This window comes from Ipomoea nil, unplaced genomic scaffold, assembly GCF_001879475.1.
Source record: "Ipomoea nil cultivar Tokyo-kokei standard unplaced genomic scaffold, Asagao_1.1 scaffold1619, whole genome shotgun sequence".
Classification (NCBI taxonomy): Eukaryota; Viridiplantae; Streptophyta; class Magnoliopsida; order Solanales; family Convolvulaceae; genus Ipomoea; species Ipomoea nil.
Genome location: NW_017618047.1, coordinates 850,607 through 870,075, shown reverse-complemented (window position 1 = coordinate 870,075; position 19,469 = coordinate 850,607). Strand labels below are relative to the sequence as shown.

At 37.3% G+C, this 19,469-nt stretch overlaps 5 protein-coding genes and 1 non-coding gene across 9 annotated transcripts; 4 read left to right on the top strand and 2 right to left on the bottom strand.

Annotated features, from left to right (window-relative positions):
* The first annotated feature begins 2,263 nt into the window (after positions 1-2,263).
* Positions 2,264-6,890, top strand: LOC109191335 (translocase of chloroplast 159, chloroplastic). 4 transcript variants are annotated; one of them, XM_019341951.1, is made up of 3 exons: positions 2,264-2,499; positions 2,588-2,880; positions 2,914-6,890. In XM_019341951.1, the coding sequence occupies exons 1-3, from the start codon at positions 2,454-2,456 to the stop codon at positions 6,598-6,600; spliced, it is 4,026 nt and encodes a 1,341-aa protein (XP_019197496.1). In that variant the 5' UTR covers positions 2,264-2,453; the 3' UTR covers positions 6,601-6,890. The 4 variants fall into 4 exon arrangements, with proteins under 4 accessions (XP_019197496.1, XP_019197497.1, XP_019197499.1 ...); XM_019341952.1 differs by having other exon boundaries at positions 2,588-2,958; positions 3,013-6,890; XM_019341954.1 differs by having other exon boundaries at positions 2,588-3,025; positions 3,410-6,890.
* Positions 6,891-7,425: 535 nt separating this feature from the next.
* Positions 7,426-8,995, bottom strand: LOC109191209 (heavy metal-associated isoprenylated plant protein 36-like). The gene is made up of 3 exons (XM_019341787.1): positions 8,796-8,995; positions 8,603-8,678; positions 7,426-8,318 (listed from the first exon to the last, which is right to left on the bottom strand). The coding sequence occupies exons 1-3, from the start codon at positions 8,841-8,843 to the stop codon at positions 7,585-7,587; spliced, it is 858 nt and encodes a 285-aa protein (XP_019197332.1). The 5' UTR covers positions 8,844-8,995; the 3' UTR covers positions 7,426-7,584.
* A 151-nt stretch (positions 8,996-9,146) lies between these two features.
* On the bottom strand, positions 9,147-10,708 carry LOC109191210 (dephospho-CoA kinase-like). Its single transcript, XM_019341789.1, has 3 exons — positions 10,495-10,708; positions 10,196-10,341; positions 9,147-9,679 (listed from the first exon to the last, which is right to left on the bottom strand). Exons 1-3 carry the CDS (start codon positions 10,600-10,602, stop codon positions 9,244-9,246), a joined length of 690 nt encoding a protein of 229 aa, XP_019197334.1. The 5' UTR covers positions 10,603-10,708; the 3' UTR covers positions 9,147-9,243.
* A 34-nt stretch (positions 10,709-10,742) lies between these two features.
* TRNAG-CCC lies at positions 10,743-10,813 on the top strand. The gene has a single exon. It is a non-coding gene; the product is annotated as a tRNA-Gly (tRNA).
* Positions 10,814-12,156: 1,343 nt separating this feature from the next.
* Positions 12,157-13,217, top strand: LOC109191249. Its single transcript, XM_019341833.1, has 3 exons — positions 12,157-12,462; positions 12,579-12,969; positions 13,057-13,217. The coding sequence occupies exons 1-3, from the start codon at positions 12,157-12,159 to the stop codon at positions 13,215-13,217; spliced, it is 858 nt and encodes a 285-aa protein (XP_019197378.1).
* A 120-nt stretch (positions 13,218-13,337) lies between these two features.
* Positions 13,338-14,583, top strand: LOC109191248. The gene is made up of 2 exons (XM_019341832.1): positions 13,338-14,466; positions 14,579-14,583. Exons 1-2 carry the CDS (start codon positions 13,338-13,340, stop codon positions 14,581-14,583), a joined length of 1,134 nt encoding a protein of 377 aa, XP_019197377.1.
* Positions 14,584-19,469: the final 4,886 nt, after the last annotated feature.

The following is a 19,469-nucleotide window of genomic DNA, read 5'->3' as shown; positions in this document are numbered from 1 at the left end:
ATATTAGTATATTACCCTTTTTATATTTGGAATTACTTATTACAAAATTAATAAAGTTGGAATTACTTATTTATAGGCATTATACTGGGTAAATATTAATTCCATTTTTGTTAAGACTTTTACCTTATATGATAAATGTGGGTGATGTTGATGTATAACTTTTTAAGTAATTTGAACGTCATAATTAATGGACATATAAGCGGTAATAAAATTTTAAATGGAGTATAAAATTTGAATTTTTAAAAATAGTTTAACTAAATTTATAATGAAGATTCAATCAATTAATAGTTTGACATATTTAAAATATTTGACTTAAATCACACTATAATTGAAAAAATTAACTAAATTTATAATGAAGTTTCAAATTACTCCATAATTAATAAGTCGGTTGATTTTAAAGATTTGACCCAAATTACACCATATTTGATTAAAAAAATTTAATAAAATTAAAAAGTTCAACTGATAATGTTTGGTGATGAAAAATTGTTGGCAAGAATCGAACTTGTGACTTGAATGAGCTACGAAAAAGTTGTTAACAATAATCATGACATTTTAATACAATTATTATGCTTCACTAATTTACTCGCCCATTTCATAAAATATAATATGGTTTGTTTCCTCCACCAATAAAATATGGTATTTGTAATGACCTAATACTACAATTTTATAACTAGTTTGGTTGACGTGAATGTCCGTGCACTCTCGTCTCTTAAAAAAGGTCAAGAGTTTGAACCCCACTCTTATAATTAAAGTCTGCTCATGACATCGTGATCTGACAAATAAAGAAATTATAATTTTAGATATTCTTCCCAAACATATAATTTTATATATGTATTGTGGCAATGGGGCGAATAGCAATTGGGATCCGAAAGGGTCATGACAGTGGTGGTCAATGATGTAAAGCCGCAAGTGTAGCAATTTGCCGCAAAGAGTCGGCTATATGCCCAGTTGCTCGTAACGCGGTAGGTGCAAGTTGCACCTTGGCAAGTTTTTGTCATGGATAATTTTCTCCGTGAATTATTCAGCAACTTTCTTAAACAAATTGTGTTAGAAAATGTGAGATACAAACACATTTACTTTTTTTTTTTTTTTTTTTTGGTGAGTCAAACACATTTACTCTAATTAACTTAATCTCTCGTTTTACTTTAGTAAATGATTGACGGTAGGTTAATTGTACTTTACAAATAATTTTAGTACAATGAAAATTTGTAATGAAAAAGAGTAATGACAGATGGTATAAAAATATATATGTTGAGCAGTTAAATAAGCAATCATTGCTAAGATCGTTAATGAGTGAGCTTGAAGGTTGAGAGGTTCAAAAAATGTGAGATAACACAAATTGTGTGACACTCTATGATGGTGAGTGACAAATATTTAGCCTTTACTTATGCAATAAATAAAATAAATATTGAAACTGTATTTCAGTAAACAAAACTAAACACGCTTAAGAACACATGGGTGTGTTTGGTTCATGAATTTACACATTAGGAATGAGAATTAAAATCATAGTTAGTATATGATTAACAATTTTTAAAATATAACTATGGGATTTGAGTACCTATTCAAATAAAAACTTATTCTATAATTAAAAACGAGTATCATTTAATCATATTAGTAATTTGATTTTTAAGTTTGGATTAGAGCTTTTAGATTTATGTTTTTATCTTTTTTATTCATATCGGTGATTTGGATATTATTATATTATTATGATCAATTGTTTTAATTTTTTATTTTTGTATTTTAAAAATCTTTATTCCTATTATAGGATCATAGATAACCAAATATAAACATTGGTAATCATTCAAATTCCACCATACTACCAAACATACAAAATACTTTCACCAAAACTCATTACCATTAACAACAATTTAATTCCCATTTCAATTCCGATTCCCTTGTGCGAACCAAACACACACATATCAATTCAATTATAATAAGATGCGCGACACTCTACTACAGTGAAGTTAACATAACATATTATATGTCTGTAAATAAATTGAAGACGCATAATATATTAACTACATGCATATAATATGTTAATTGCAGACATAGAATATGTAATTATATGTAGTTGTTATTTGGGCCAAACCAAAACAAAGCAGCCCAGAAGCGAATGGGTCGATGATAATGGAGCAGAGAGTGCCACTCGTTGGAGATTAGGATGTGGAGGGACCGGACCCCACAGTAGAAGAATATCTCGGCCTGGTTCGGCCTATCTCTTTCGGCCTGCAAAATCGAAAGTCCAAAACCTCCAAAACCTTATCATCTCCTATCTATCTATAACTATCTTGCTTGCTCGCTCGCGCTTTCTTCTTCAACCCCTCGGCTTCTATCTAACATTCTATCACTCTCCCTATCCACTTTTATCAACTCGCTATACCAATAGCTTTTCTGGAATCCAGCTTCCTAGTTTTCGACGCTTCTTCACTCTTCGAGGCGGAGGCATCGAGGCAATGGACTCAAAGGAAGCAGCTTTGTCTCCATCGTCTGAAGTTTCAGGTTTTTCTATGATACCCTTCTTCTCATTCTTGTTGTAATTACGAAACCGAGTCTTCTTTTTTTTCTGAAATTGGTTATTGAAATACAGATATGAAAATTGCTGGCATGGGTAGTAACACTTATGCGGGGTTTCCTAGTGATGGTATAACTGTGGAGAGTAAAGAGGGAACGTTGGATGAGGAAAACACGGGGAATGGAATTGTCGAAGCGAATTCCGATGACCCTTTGCCGGGTTCGTCGGTTTTGTCTAAGCCGGTGACTGAGAAGGGCATCCCAGTTCCTGAGGTTTTGGTGAATGATGATGCCGATAGTCTTAATAAAATTGGGGCTTTAGAGGGTGAGAAGGATGTTGAGAGAGATGGGGTTTTGCTGGAGAAAGAATTTAGGGGTGGAGGAGAATTGGGTGGCTCTGGTTCTAGTGTTGAGAATGGTTTCCCTAATTCACTTGTGCTTGTAAATGGCGTTGAGGGGTTGAATGGGAGTGCTGCTGAGGTTCAACCCGGTGGCTTAGAGGGTTCTGGGGATAGTAGTGGGGATACTGTTTCTAAGGATGAGTTTGTAAATCCTGTGAGTGAAGCTGTGAGTGAAGGGGGAGCAGAGGGAAACAATGTGAAAAGTCAGGAAGTGGAGGAAGATAAGTCAGTTGAGGCTTCGAGTGTCGAGACTTCAACTAATGTTTTGGAGGATACTACTGAGAAGGTTGTGCCTGCTCCCGAGGTTTTGGTGAATGATGTTGTTGAGAATCTTAATAATGTTGGGGCCTTGGAGGGTGAGAAGATTGTTGATGGAGATGTGGCATTGTTGGATGAAGAATTGAGGAGTAGAAAAGAACCCGAGGGCTCTGGTTCTAGTGTTGACAATGGTTTCCCTAATTCAACTGGCATTAATGAGTTGAATGGAAATGCTAGCGAGGTTCAACCAGATGAGAAGTTTAATGAATTTGTGAATCCTTCAAGTGAAGGGGACTCTGTCGTGCATCAGGACAAGGTGGAGGAAGTTAATTTGAAAGGTGAAGAGGACGAGACAGTTGTGGAAGCCATAAATGTTAATCTTTCAGAGGACGGGGTTGTTATTGTTGGGGAAGAAGGAAAGGATGTGGAAAAGCAGGAGGAGGTCCCAGTTGTCGAGGGTGTGGGATCAATCAATGGAACTGATGAAATGAAGCAACTTATCGAAGATGTGACTGGTATGACAGTAAGTGAAGTAGATGACCTGATGACTAAATCTGAAGCGTGTCTTAATACTGAAACTGTTAAACCAAAAGTTACCAATCTTGATGTGTCTGAGCATTTTGGCGAAAATATAAATGATACTAGAAGTACAGAACTAGAGAAGCAGCCAGATAAAGAAACAGATACTATACACAGTAATGGCGGGCCTATTAGCATTCAGAGTGACATGGAAGATGAGGTTTCCAGAGTTGATGAGCAAGGCTCAAAAGTTGATGCCCGGGAAATACCAGGAGGTGAAGATGACACCAATTATCAGATAAATGGAGATGGGGACCTAGAAGAAGGCGTAATTTCTGATCAGGAATCAGATGGTATGGTTTTCGGAAGCTCTGAAGCAGCCAGACAGTTCATTGAGGAGTTGGAAAGGGAGTCGGGTCACGTTCCTCATTCAGGAGGTGAGGCTTCACGTGATATTGAGCAGAGGATTGATGGACAGATTGTGACAGACTCAGACGAGGAGGTAGACACAGATGAGGAAGGGGACGGGAATCAAATGCTTAATTCCTCTGCCTTAGCCGCTTTGTTGAAAGCTGCAACGGGTGCTGACCCTAATGGTGGAAGTATCACAATAACCTCTCAGGACGGATCTAGGCTATTCTCAGTGGAGCGTCCTGCTGGTTTGGGATCATCACTCCGTTCTCTGAGAGCTGCTCCCCCATCAAACCGTTCCAATCTTTTTACTCCCACACTTTCAAATAGCTCTGAATCCGAGAACAACTTGACTGAAGAAGAAAAGAAGAAGCTTGAGAAGCTGCAGAACATCAGAGTGAAATTTTTTAGAATTGTTCAGAGGTTGGGCTTCTCCTCAGATGAATCCATAGCTACCCAGGTTCTGTACAGGCTGTCACTCATTGCAGGAAAGCAAAACAGCCAAGTCTTTAGCTTAGATATGGCCAGGTCAACAGCTCTGCAGCTTGAAACTGAGGGGAAAGATGATCTAGACTTCTCCGTGAATATACTAGTTCTTGGAAAGTCTGGAGTGGGAAAGAGTGCCACGATAAATTCTATTCTTGGAGAAGAGATGGCTCCAATTAATGCATTTGCACCTGCGACTACCAGTGTGAAAGAAATATGTGCAAGTGTAGATGGAGTCAAGATTCGGGTCTTTGATACACCTGGGCTGAAATCCTCTGCTATGGAACAGGCTTACAACCGAAGTGTCTTGGCAACGGTTAAAAAGTTCACAAAGAAGAATCCAGTAGATATTGTCCTCTATGTAGATCGATTGGATGCACAAACCAGAGATCTTAATGATCTACCGCTACTGAAGACTATCACGAGCTCCCTTGGCTCTGCTATCTGGCGAAGTTCCATTGTCACCCTGACACATGCAGCTTCTGCACCTCCCGAGGGGCCTACTGGTTCTCCTTTGAGTTATGAGGTGTTTGTTAATCAAAGATCACGTGTTGTTCAGCAGTCTATCGGGCATGCTATGGGAGATCTACATATGATGAGTCCAAGTATGATGAATCCCGTTTCTCTCGTTGAAAACCATCCTGCTTGTCGAAGGAATAGGGAGGGGAAGAGGATACTACCTAATGGCCAGATTTGGAAGCCACAGTTACTGTTGCTATGCTATTCAATGAAGATCTTGGCTGAAGCGAATTCTCTTTCCAAGCCTCAAGATCCATTTGACCACCGTAGGCTATTTGGTCTTCGTGCCCGCTCACCGCCTCTTCCATACATGTTGTCTTCAATGTTACAATCACGTGCCCATCCTAAGCTATCTGCTGAACAGGGCGGGGATAATGTTGATTCTGATATTGACTTGGATGATTTGTCTGATTCTGATCAAGAAGGAGAAGACGAGTATGACGAGCTTCCTCCCTTTAAGCCTCTCCGGAAAGCTCAAATTGCGAATCTCAGTAAAGAACAAAAGAGGGCATACTTTGATGAGTATGACTATCGAGTGAAACTCCTCCAGAAGAAGCAATGGAGAGAAGAGTTGAGGAGAATGAGAGAGATGAAAACCCGAGGCAAGAGTGCTGCTGCACTCGAATATGACAACAATGACGAAGATGCCCCTGCTCCCGTGGCCGTTCCGTTACCTGATATGGTCCTCCCTCCTTCCTTTGATGGCGATAATCCTACATTCAGGTATCGATTCTTGGAGTCAACATCACAGTTTCTAGCGAGGCCAGTTTTGGACACACATGGCTGGGACCATGATTGTGGTTATGAAGGTGTCAACATAGAACACAGTCGAGCATTTGCAAACCGTTTCCCTGCAGCAATTACTGTCCAAGTCAATAAAGACAAGAAAGATTTCACTATAAGTTTAGACTCTTCTGTTTCTGCTAAACACGGAGAGAATGGATCAAGCATGGCAGGTTTTGACATTCAAAACATTGGAAAGCAGCTCGCATATATTGTTCGGGGTGAAACAAAGTTCAAGAATTTGAAAAAGAACAAGACATCTGGTGGAGTATCTGTTACGTTCCTCGGTGAAAATATAGTAACTGGGCTTAAGGTCGAAGATCAGATCACTTTTGGCAGGCAGTATGGTCTGGTTGGCAGTGCGGGCGTGGTTAAATCGAAGCAGGATACAGCCTATGGAGCCAATATTGAACTGCAGAGAAGGGAAGCGGATTACCCAATTGGTCAGGTTCAATCTACAGTTAGTATGTCTCTGATTAAATGGAGAGGGGATTTCGCAATGGGATTCAACGGTTTGGCTGAATTCTCTACTGGCCGTAATTCAAAGGTGGCTGTTCGGGCAGGACTAAACAACAAACTCAGTGGCCAGATCTCGGTGAGGACTAGCAGCTCGGACAATCTCTCTCTTGCACTCGCAGGCATCCTTCCTGTCGCAGTTGCCATCTACCGGAAGCTTTATCCCGGTGCTGCTGAGAATTACTCAATCTACTAGATCCCGCTTCATTGGTACTCGTTAGTTTACATTAGTGTTTTCCTCTTTACAAATAATTGCTTTATCTTCATTTAATCTAGGACTGCTGAGCAGCTGCTCCTACTAAGTTAAGATTATTTGTCATAATAAGTACTTATGAGTCAAGACAATCATCATACTTTTCGCTGCTCCTCTTGATGATTATATCCATTTTTGTGCGTTCAAATTTTATCGTCTGTGTATGCCATACATTTTGTACACTGAATTTTGGTAAGATTCTGAATGAGAGAGATCATTCCTTTTAGCTTTAACTATGAAAATCTGCAGGAGTAATTTAATGCCAGAAATTGTCATGGAATCACCATTAGTTATATTGGATCAATGACCATATATATGTGCATATACTGCTCAAGAATGGATTTGGCTTTGAATGTTTGATAGTGTTAAAACTATTTGAGGTAAATTTGTTGATGAAAAAGGGTCTATGATGGATGCTGATATAATTCTCCTGAAAAAAGATACCATTTCACTTTTGTGCTTTAAACATCCTAGTATACTGCATAACCAATAATGGTTACCTTGTGAGCCTATGATTGATGTTTCTTTGACCCAAAGGCAAACCTTCAAAAGTGGCACAGTGAAAAATCAAATACACTGAATTCTCTAGAACTTGTTTGTGTATATTAGTATATGTGTGTGTGTGTGTTTGTACATCATTCTGACATAAAAGTGGGTAAAAGCTTCATTCATGGTGGTTTTTAGGCTTTCTCAGCCAAGGAGAGAGTTGCCTTTCTAAAAAGAAAAACCATTTCCTCCTTTATAGAAAGAGAGCCATATAGATTAATCTCACCAACAAAAAACAACTTTATTACACATACAGGTGAAGGAAAAGCCATATTATACCTTGGTCCTACATACAACTAAAAGCAAGCAGTACTGGTAGCTTCTTTTTTTTTTCCCCACACACAATAACTTAACTTTAAACCCTTGATTACTTAGGTTGGGTTACATGACTGTGCATCCACTTTCATCGGCATCATCATAATCATAGTCACTGTGATCATTCACAGTTGTGATTGGATCAGACGGTGGGCGAGGCGGTGCATAGTAATGGGAATAAGGATAAGGTTGCATATCGGGATCATAATATGAAGAGTTACTAGTACTAGGATACGCCGTGTTGTAACTCATTCCATACTCTGGGATTGGATGGTAAACCTGAGGATATGGGTGGATTTGCTGGCACAGCAGGCTGGGATCTTTCATTCCACTCGGTATGTCCATTCGGGGAGCAGATAAAGGAGACCCATCGCTATTGCCACCTTTTTCAGCTCCCCCTTTGGTTGCATTATTGCTCTGTCCTTTCTTCTTTTTGCTGCCAATGCCACCAGAGCTACCTTTTCCCTCCACCATAGGTTCCTTAACACTGCTAGAAATGTCCTCTGGTTGACCTTCCCGATTTACCTTGCCTTTGCTGCCATCTTTAATAGTACTTTCAGTTTTCACTACCGAAGTTTTCTCCTCATTGTTGCTAGCATCATCAGCATCTTTGCTTTCCTGTTGGCCCTTGTTTTTCTTCGACTTGCTAGGTTTTTTCTCTTGATTGCCAAACTCTTCTGCTTGCCAAACCTCTGCATGTTTCCCCATTTTCACCAGCTTCTTGATTACTGTTTCGGGATCAACATTCCCAGTGAAACTAACTTTATGCTGCTGAGCATCAATGGTAGTTCCATAGACACCTGATCATCATATATAGCAATACATAAGTTCCCAGTTACTCCTACCCCCCCCCAACACACACACACACTGCCAAGAACTATTATATATATATAAGGTACATCAAGTACTCCTAAGACAACTAACTGGTAATAGGTAACTGATTTTGTGTGGATTGGGGGGTTGGGGAGGGGGAGGGGGGGGGGGGGGGTTAGGATTGGTGGATATTTGTGAGCTAGAACTAGATACAGAAGCAATACACCAATACTTAATAATAATAGTAGCAAAAACTAGTAACAGAACTTACCATCAATGCTCTGAAGAATTTTCTTGACTTTCTTCTTGCAACCTTCACAATGGATGAAGACTTTCAACACCCATGTCTGCAAAATTGAGCACAAGAAACAACGAAATATTTATATCACAAAAACAGTTCTGTATGGTAAAATTCTGCAAGAATATGCGGGAGTGACTGATCTATGATAAACACACGAGCATACCTTGTATTTTAGGGACTCCAATCCATCATTGCCAGAGTTTTTTGCCATCTCAGTTTAGGAAATGAATGCTGCTCTAAACTAACAGTAAACAGAATGCAAGGAAGGAGAGAAGGGAGGAAGAAAGAGAACACAAGCCTGGCTTGCCCTTGGTGGAAATTTATGAATTGAGAGATTATGGGACTGCAAAAAGTTCCAAAGTCAGAAAAAGAAATCTTAGTGCAAAAGCAGCTCATAAAAATAATGACAAGCGACGGGACCACTGCTGGTTCTTCTAGGAGAAATTCCTAGGTAAACAGAGTCTCAAAACAGAAAACACAAAATTCACTAAATGAAATTGGTATCCTGCATGCTATGTTAGCACAATAAGAAACTTTCAACAAATGGATCCAGTTTTCGAGTAGAATACTTCAAACACAAAACATTAATGAAAAGTTTAAAGAAATTACAATCATAAACTTTTCTTGCATATTACAACGCCAACGAAAATAGAAAGCAATCCAAGAATAGCTCCCTGTCTGGTAAGTGCATACTCGGTCCAAGTCAATGGCTTTGTTATCTGGATTAACACCGCCTCAAACTGCTTATTCAAATCCTCTAGTGTCCCTGTATTATCAATCACAATATCCGCCTTTGTCCTCTTTACATCCAGAGACATCTGAGAACTTATCCTGCTTTTGGCCTCTTCCTCTATAGATCCATCCCTTGTCATGAGCCGCTGAAGCTGTGTCTCCGGGTCTACCCAAACAACAATAATCGGTTTAGTCCACTTATCCATCTTGGCTTCAAATAAAAGAGGCACATCGAGAACAATTATCTTGCAACCCTTCATCCACAGCTTCAAGACTTCCATAAAGATACCGGATGAAATATAAGGCGCTAACAGCCTACAAATGCATCATAACAAAATCTCAGAAGCTCATACACTGTATTCTCATAGATTTTCTGCAACTCATTCTTAAAAGCTCCTTACTACAATGCAAACACATAGTTCACACATTTTGCTACAATTAAACAGATTCCTTATGCTTTCAAGAAAATAATACAATGGCATTCCAACTCAATCTGGCATGAATAAACCGATGACTCTACAAATAATATTTTACATCCACAATTCAGTTAATTACTCCACATTAAAATTCCACTCTTTGAGTGTACATTGGGTAAACCCCGCCTTGTGACCCTGGCCTACAAAGGACTATTGGTAAACCAGCCTAGGTTGCCGGTTCAAACCAAGAAGGCCAATTATCCGAGTTGGTCCTTAAAATCAAGTAAGCAGCTAAAGGATAACTGATCTTGATGATAGCATTAACATGTGAAACTCCATAAAGATTTAAGTGTACTTGAGGAATAAACACAAATTATGACACTAAAAACACAACTAAATGCTTATGAATAAACACCTATTAAGGAGGTGGCGTTTTGCAGGATCAGAAAACACGATTTGACCCAGCTTGGCGCGATCCACCTCGCCATTGGCCTGCAAGATGTCTTCTCCAAATGCAGCCACTACCTTTTTCCACCCTCCAGTGCCTTTCTTCAAGACATTCTGCATAATCACAAACAACTGTCACATGAATTCCGCAAAACCACTGATTAAGTTTACTTCTAATACATTTAGCAGCACGTTAATAATGGTGGAATGATCGAAATTGAGACCACAATTTGGAGTGTGGAAACCTAATTAAGGAATGATACTCACACGAGCAACGATGTCGGCATCGACGACCGGAATACCGCGGGACTTGAAAAGATTGGAGACGGTGCTCTTCCCTGAAGCAATTCCTCCCGTTAATCCTACTATCCTCATTCTCAACTGGAGCTGGAGGAGAATCCAGGATCACCTCGAACGTCCTAAATTCAACGGGCTGTAGTGCTGTACAAGGTTTTCGATACAATCCAAAAAAAAACCTAATTAGATACTTTCAGCTAAGACGTAGTACCAGAGAAGCGCATCTGGTGTAGTGGTATCATAGTACCCTCCCACGGTACTGACCGGGGTTCGATTCCCCGGATGCGCACTGTTCTCTTACTTTTTCAGATGCAAGAAGTTTTGGTTCGATTCCCCCTGGGCCTTGTCAAAGCGATAACCTTCGCGCATCACACATTCACAGCGCCAAACCAGCAACAGCAATGCCTATATGATTGAAGTATAGATATGATCACACTATTTATAATATGATTGAAGTACTACAAATTTATATATTTGCCAACAATCTCAATTGTATCTTATTCTTTATTGGATAATACAGATATTTACAAACTAAATTTCTAACGTGGCCATCTAGCTGATATAGAGCATGTTATCTGATGATTAATTGACTTTCAACAACCCACCAAATTACATATATATTGTGATTCAAAAGCGATTGAAAGAATCCTAGATCTATACATAATAAAACATGACTGTTTTGACTTTTTTTTTTTGGTTGTTTAAGATCACATTTTCATTTTTGATGGAGGTATTAAATAACATAATTGCTCACTAATTTAAATAGTAAGCCTAGATGATAGTTCAATAGATTAATATTCTGAAGTGTCCAATCAATAAGGGTAAAATTATCGTACTAGTTTTCCATTGAAAACATAATATCAAATGTGAGTTAAGTAAAACTTTTATCGATGAAAAATGTTTTAATTTTCATGAACTAAACGAAATAAAATTCAATTTCCCTAACACTTCCATGTAATCGGAGCTATTCGACCCTTAGAGTCAACCAAATGAACTCCTAATTGCTTTGTACCCATTTAACCGTATAAAGTTCTTATTTCTTATATCTCATAACATACTAACGTAGTATATTTATAAACACTTATATTTTGACAAATGTATATATACTATCATATAATAAAAACATTTTTTTAGTGTATGTACAATTTTTAGTGATTATTCACAAAATTTTAAGTTTTAATGACAAAAAGTAACTACAAAATTTAATTCGTGAGATCATATAAGCGATAAATACTCTAAAATATTATGTCTACATTGATACAATATTTTGCCTGTTTATATTCTCATTATTCTGTATGATCATTGTTTATTTGCTACATTAACTTGACCAACTCTAATTTAAGTTCAAATTGTTGTTACGGCCTTTTGAATTTGATGAAGTTAAATCGGCCCTGTTTGCAATGTTTCCTGATAAGGCACCGGGCCCGGATGGAATGAACCCGGGGTTCTATCAACATTTTTGGGATGTGGTAGGGGGGGGATGTTGCGACTTTTGTCATGGGATGTCTTAACTCACGCAATCTACCACCTAGCTTAAACAGTACAGATATTATTTTGATCCCAAAGAAAAAGACCCCTGAGCTAGTAACTGACTTGCGTCCTATAGCCCTCAGTAATGTGATCTATAGGATTATGGCAAAGATGATAACAAATAGAATGAAACTGCTGATGGAAGGAGTCATATCGGAATCGCAGAGTGCCTTTATTCCAGATAGGCTTATAACTGATAATATTTTGGTAGCAGCGGAGGTGGGTCATTTTTTGAACAGGAAACAGTGTGGCATGGTGGGGTGGAGTGCTCTGAAGCTTGATATGGCAAAGACCTATGACCGGATGGAGTGGCCTTTCCTGGAAAAAATGATGTTGGCTTTGGGTTTTGATGTTGGATGGGTGCAGTTAATCATGAATTGTGTATCTACAGTCTCGTATAATTTATTGGTGAATGGCTCTAGGAGTGAACCTATTTACCCACACGTGGTTTAAGGCAGGGAGACCCATTATCTCCTTATCTTTTTATTATTTGTGCAGAGGGCCTTTCTTTGTTATTACAGCAGGCTCACAATAGGGGTTTGATCCATGGATGCAGAGTGGCAAGAGGTGCTCCCCCAATCTCTCACTTGTTTTTCGCTGATGATAGCCTTCTGTTTTTTAAAGCCAATGTTCAAGAGGCCAGTGAGATCAAGAGGTGTCTATCAGTCTATGAGGATTTATCTGGGCAAGTGGTTAATTACCACAAGTCAAGCATATGTTATAGTAGGAACACGAGTAACGCAAGTAAGGAAGTGGTGGCGCAAGTTCTGGGAGTTGGCCAGGCTCCTAATTTTGGCAAGTATTTGGGACTCCCCTCATTTGTAGGGAGAAACAAAAAGGCAGCTTTTGCATATATAGAGGATAAAATCCGGCAAAGAATTGGGTCATGGAATAAGAGGTTATTATCACAGGCAGGTAAAGAAATTTTATTGAAAAGTGTAGCACAATCCATGCCTACCTTTTCAATGAGTGTCTTCCTGCTGCCAACTTCTGTTTGTACAGCGATTGAGAGGACTATGAATCGTTACTGGTGGGACTCTGGAACTGATAGACGGATACATTGGAAGGCTTGGGACAAACTGTGTGTTCCTAAGAAATATGGGGGTTTGGGATTCAAGGAATTGCGTGCTTTTAACCTGGCTATGTTGGGAAAACAGGCGTGACGAATGCTTACTAAACCTGAGTCCTTGGTAGCTCGTATATATAAAACACGGTATTATGCCAAAGGCTCATTTTTTGATGCACAAGTGGGAAATAATCCTAGTTTCTGCTGGCGGAGTATTATGGCAGCCAAGAGTATCATTTGTAGTGGGGTAAGACAGAGGATTGGAAATGGGGAATCTACACTCATATGGACCCATCCTTGGTTACAGGACGACCAAGACCCCATGATACAAACAGAGATGCCAGTACAGTTACAGGATGCTAAGGTGGTGGGATTGATTGATCAACAAACACGGACTTGGGATCTTTCAATTTTAACTGATCTTTTTCATCCTAGTGATGTGGCAAATATTCTTAAAATACCAGTTTCTCCGGATTATGATGATACTTGGTATTGGCCTGGGGACCCGAGAGGAGTTTATTCTGTAAAGGGCGGATACAGATTAATAGTTGGTAATTATGGGAATGAGAATGGGACCTTTACAAAGTGGTTAACCTTGTGGAAACTCAAAATACCCCCAAAATGGAGAATGTTCCTATGGAGAGCCATTTGTGATATACTGCCTACCACTTCTAATTTGCTTATAAAGAGGGTAGAAGTAAACCCATATTGTGCCATGTGTGGATCATCTCAAGAGGACACTATGCATGCTTTAGTGTTATGTGAATTTGCAAAGAACATTTGGGACCGATCCAACCTTCCAATCCCCAATATTATAACGAATATTTTTCATATTTGGTTTGGTGAGCTCTTAAATGTTTTAGATTTTGATGGGATGTTATATGCAGCATCAATCCTCTACAATATTTGGAGAGCACGGAACGGGGCGGTTTGGAATGCTCTATTACCACGGCCACAATCTTTGTTGGCAGCAGCGAATTCGGCATTGCATGCATGGAGAAGGGCAAACCCGCCAGCAGTCCAAAACCACGTACCACTGCCTGCAACGCAATCTCAACATCTTGGCTCTCATGCGCCACTCAGACCTCACGGTATTGTACAGGAAGAGCCACCTCGGAGGCTATGTCGCATCGACGCGGGGTTTATACACAATACGGGCAAGGCTACGGTTGGGGCAATCCTCGTAGACATGAATGGAGGGTATGTCGCGGCCTTCAGTGCACCCCTCCCGGATTGTTTCTCACCACTTATGGCCGAGGCATTGGCATGCAAGGAGGCTTTGTCATGGTTAAAGGATCGAGGGGAACAGAACATCGAAATATATACAGATTGTTTAATGCTACAGCGTTATCTTACTACACCGTCTACTACGTTTCGCACTTACGTTGGCTATGCCATTGACGCCTGCAGAGCAACTACATCTTATTTTCAGTCTTGTTCTTTCCATTTTATTTCTAGACTAGACAATTTTATAGCTCATGCCTTAGCTACTTCAGCATATCAGCAATCGGCTGCTATGTACTGGGATCTTCTCCCACCAGACATTATTTCGACATATTTTTAATAAAGCACCACATATATTTTCAAAAAAAAATTTAAGTTCAAATAATCATTGTTCACATATATACATGTTGGCGTTAAATATATTTGCACGACTTAATTCACATGTTACGCATTGGACAAACGGGCGTTTGCGTACGTCATCATTTTGACGTCATATAAGTTATAATCTTGCAGTGCATATAAATATTAGGAAATCTGTTAAATTCACCTTCTAAGTCGATTGCATAGTAAAATTGAATTTCCTAATAAGAATAGTTCCATTCAGATCTCCTGAACCTATATTCAATTAAATCTAAAGTGACTTATTTAGCATGCTAAGTCTTCACATGTTTGACACATGTCTTTTTAAAATATTTTTATTTTTTTTATAACATTTGAATTATATATCTCGAGTAACTCAACGAGGCACGAGTGAATTGAAAAGATTTTAAGCTTAAGTTAGGTTCAGTTACTTAATGAATTGAATTGGTTCAAACTTGAAGTATATATGAACTAGAAGTATACTACTGCATGGGTTGGTTGATTAACAATCTTCTCCCAAATGGTTGAGTCCCTAACTTTAAGGGTCCCCACACCCCGACCTGATAGAGTATTTGGGAGGATGTAAATTACGGTGACTCAATGGTTCAGTGGACAGGACCAAATGTCGGGTGCGCACAAGAAATATGCCCACTTTAGATATAATTTCCATACTATCGCTGCCGAAATTCGAATCTGGGTCTCTTCTCTCAAATAGTGCCCGCTGAACAATATTAATTTTGTCGTATTTGAGGTCATTTGTATTGGATAATACAGAATTTTGAAGTTGAATTACTCTAACGTGCAGTGGCCAGCGGATATAGAGCATATATGCATGTGATTTACTTTCAACAACCCACCAAAAACATATCCAAAGAAAGCGTAGATGTATATACATAAAATATATATAGAATATAATACAGTTCAAATGCGGATGGTGTACTCATGTGCGGTTGAAAGAAAAGATGAGAGGTATCTATAAAATATATCTCGCTAAGCTTAGTTAAACTAGTACAATGAGTTAGGGAGTTCAACTTTTCTTAGTTAATTCAGTTATTAATTACCAAATTAAATGCGTCAAACAAAGTCAAAGGATACAACATGTGATTTCTAAGACTGAACACAAAGATCTAGATCTATAATAATAATAATAATAATAATAATAATAATAATAATAATAATAATAATAATTATTATTATTATTATTATTATTTGCAGTGAAAGTTGCGGATAAAGGAGAAGAAAAAATGGTTTTAATTGGGAAGTGTAAATTATGTCATTTCTTTAAAATAATAAGGATAAAGATTAAAAAAAAAAAAGAGAAGTTAGGAAGCTAGAAGCTTATTTTGAAAACGTTCCAAAATAAGCTCTTATTTTAATCTATGAGCTTATTTTGGAAGCGTTACCGAACAGAGCTTTAAAATAAACTATATATAAGCTCTGCAAGAAGAGTCTTCCTATTTTCGTCCAACTTTCAAAAATATAATGTCATATTTTTGTCCACTTTTTGTTGTTTTTGTCCTATCTTTGACCCAGCTATTCGACCCCTCTCGATTCAACCAGTTGAACTCCCAATTACTTTGTATACTCGTATACGGATATAAAGTTCTCATTTCTTATATCTCATTACGTGACATATTTATATATAACCCCTACATTATTTGGTCTAATTTCTCTTGTCATATCTATATCTTTATCTTTATCTTTATCTTTATATTTATATATAATAAAATAGAATCTAGCCACAAAATTTTTCGTGTGAATGCATTTTGATATAAACAAGATTGGCAAGTATGAATGCATTAATTGTGTGGGTAGATGTATTTATACATATTTTTTTAAAGTTATTATTTATATTTATATTTTATTATTATAGCTAATCTCTCTCTCTCTCTCTATCTCTCTCTCTATATATATATATATATATATATATATATATATATATATATATATATATATATGGAAGGGATCAGGTGCATTTGTTGCTTCCCGTGCGGATGTGCGGCGGATTAATGTGCGTGAGGTTTATACTTAATGTGCGTGAGATTTGTACTCAATGTGCCTGAGATTTGTACTTAATGTGCGTCATGTTAATATGCGTGAGTTTTGTACTTAATGTGCCTGAGTATTCTGTTTAATGTGCGTGAGATTTGTGCTTAATGTGCCTGAGTATTTCAGAATTACGACCTCAGAAAGAAGTAGAATAGAAACTCATGCACATTAACGCCCAAGCTTCTTGTTACTTCTTCCTTCAATTTGGCCATGGATTCTGGGTTATTAGCTACCTTCAATGCAGTTGAATGTTTATATAAATAACGCACGCACAGTAAAATTTGCACAGCAACAAAGTGTAGATTTCTGTTGTATTATTCCCATAATTCTTAACCTCCATAGCTCGCCTCTGCATCATCATCATCAGGGAGGGGGTAAATGGCTACTGGGGATGGGGAAGAAGCTAACATAATATTTTCTGCTACATTTTACACATTCACGCACATTAAGTACAAATCTCAGACACATTAAACACAACACTCACGCACATTGAGTACAAATCCCACGCATATCCGCACGGGAAGCAACAAATGCACAGGAACCTTTCACTATATATATATATATATATATATATATATATATATATATATATATATATATATATATATATATATATATAATGAAGTATGGAAAAAAGTTTATTGTATTCGAATTTATTGGTAAAGTTTTATATTTAATAGAATTTGTGTATACATTCATTTAAACATCAATTATAATTAATTTGACTTCACATATATAAAGAGGAGAAAATAGATATAAAATAAATATAGTTTTTACATAAATAACCATTTTCAAATGAATAAGTTTTTGGTGGAGATTTTTGACAAATATCGCCAGCTATTTTATTTACAAGGTTTATTTAAATACGTTAGTTATATAATTAAAATAGTTATTTCAAATTCAAATTCCTTTCAAACAAAAAAATTCAAATCTTTATATATAATCTTTATATCTTCTTTATATACATATACATATACATATATATAATAAAGCAGAATCTAGCCACAAAATTTTCCTTCCAAAGTGTGGATGCATTTTGATATAAACAAGATTATCAAGTATGAATGCATTAATTGTGTGGGTAGATGTATTTATTCATATTTTTTTGAAGTTATTATGTGTATTTATATTTTATTATGGGAGATTCTATTTGCACCACCTATTTTGCTATTTGGACCTCCTATATAATAGGTCAAATAGATGGTGCAAATACCAAAGTACTATTTGACTACTATTAATAAATGTAGTCAAAGTAATATTTATTTTATTTTTATTTTTTTAACAATAACATATTAAAATTTAAAAAAAAAAAAAAAAAAAGATGAGTGCCGTCCGTCACCTTCTCCGGTGAGAAGGCGACGGACTGCCTTCTCTGGTGAGAAGGCAGTCCCTCGCCTTCTCACCGGAGAAGGTGACCGGGATCTTTTTTTTTTTTTTTTTTTTTAAATTATTTGTGTAATTGTTTTGAAAATTTTTATTTTCAATACATATGTTTTTAAATTTTATTTTCAATACTTGTTTTTTTTGTTCAATACATTTTTTTTAACTTTCTATTTTCAATACTTGTTTTTGTTTATGGTTTAATTTTTAAATAAAAAAATAATGATTAATTTTGTTATTTTAATATTTTTTATAACTTAAATTTGTTGTATACATTATTTTATCTTTTTTATAGAGATATAATAAATTAAATTTGAATCGCTAAAAATTGTAAAAATACATTAACTTCACAATAAAAAAAATAAAAAATAAATTCATTCAATTTCAATCTAATATAACATTTTCCCGAGTACAATTAGAGCGTACATGCTCATTGTAACTTTCAATCCTATTCATATATGGAGTCATCCATGCATTTGCACAATCATATCTAAAATAAGCCCATTGTGGAGCAATTGTAGGCATTGGGTACCCTCCTGTCAATGTTACCTTAACATAATGATTATTATTAACATAACCGAGGGTTATTGCTACATGCTCGTACCAAGGTGGTGGGCTAGATCGAAGTGGTAAATATGTTGTACTGCCGGCCATACTCAAAACATGTAGTATCACATTGTATCGGGAAGCAATTAGTACACCCATCTCCAGCATAGTCATCCAGTGCTCAACTGGTGCACACCGATCTTGTGCAAAAAAATTGAACATGTTATAGACATTATATCATCCTTGAGTTCCAAACATATCGGTATATTCCATTGTGTGAGACTCTAGTTCTTCGATTAAATTGGATCGAATTTTGAACCATTCGTCCTCCTTAAAACCGAGACAGAGAGCTACGGCTCGAAATCCACAGTTTCCGTCAGATCTCACATCTTGCACTTGCATGATGAAAGGATGGAATATAACCGGAAGTTGAAGCATATATGGATGGTAAAAGTGTCTATCACCTGAAGTTGGTGCAGCTGAACAACTATTCCGAGCTTGGTCTTGAAATTGAATATTATTTGGCTCGGCTTGAGTTTTTCTGAGAGATACAGTTCTTATGAGAGATTTGTTTTTTGAAGTGGGACGCCCACGAACATTTATTTGCACGGCTGGCTCACGGATCGAAGTTGTAGATGGCGCGATCAACTCCCTCAGCTTTCTCAATATGTTGAATTTACCAGTTCTTGATTGTTTCTTGATGGAAGATGATAAGTCGAGCTTCCTCCAAAACATATCAATCGAATCAAGTGGGATAGGCTTACCACAGTTAAAATATGTTACTTGCTCG

Bases quoted from the DNA above. Each gene is read 5' to 3' on its own strand.
- LOC109191248 (XM_019341832.1), top strand. From the start codon at position 13,338: ATGGCAGCCAAGAGTATCATTTGTAGTGGGGTAAGACAGAGGATTGGA.
- LOC109191335 (XM_019341950.1), top strand. From the start codon at position 2,454: ATGGACTCAAAGGAAGCAGCTTTGTCTCCATCGTCTGAAGTTTCAG. The intron at 2,500-2,587 runs GTTTTTCTATGA...ATTGAAATACAG, and splicing joins TCCATCGTCTGAAGTTTCAG to ATATGAAAATTGCTGGCATG.
- LOC109191249 (XM_019341833.1), top strand. From the start codon at position 12,157: ATGGCAAAGATGATAACAAATAGAATGAAACTGCTGATGGAAGGAGTC. The intron at 12,463-12,578 runs GTGAATGGCTCT...TTATTACAGCAG, and splicing joins CAGTCTCGTATAATTTATTG to GCTCACAATAGGGGTTTGAT. The intron at 12,970-13,056 runs GTAAAGAAATTT...CTGTTTGTACAG, and splicing joins GAGGTTATTATCACAGGCAG to CGATTGAGAGGACTATGAAT.
- LOC109191209 (XM_019341787.1), bottom strand. From the start codon at position 8,843: ATGGCAAAAAACTCTGGCAATGATGGATTGGAGTCCCTAAAATACAAG. The intron at 8,679-8,795 runs GTATGCTCGTGT...TCAATTTTGCAG, and splicing joins TGGAGTCCCTAAAATACAAG to ACATGGGTGTTGAAAGTCTT. The intron at 8,319-8,602 runs GTAAGTTCTGTT...TATGATGATCAG, and splicing joins AATTCTTCAGAGCATTGATG to GTGTCTATGGAACTACCATT.
- LOC109191210 (XM_019341789.1), bottom strand. From the start codon at position 10,602: ATGAGGATAGTAGGATTAACGGGAGGAATTGCTTCAGGGAAGAGCACC. The intron at 10,342-10,494 runs GTGAGTATCATT...GTGATTATGCAG, and splicing joins ATGCCGACATCGTTGCTCGT to AATGTCTTGAAGAAAGGCAC. The intron at 9,680-10,195 runs GTGTTTATTCAT...ATGCATTTGTAG, and splicing joins AAACGCCACCTCCTTAATAG to GCTGTTAGCGCCTTATATTT.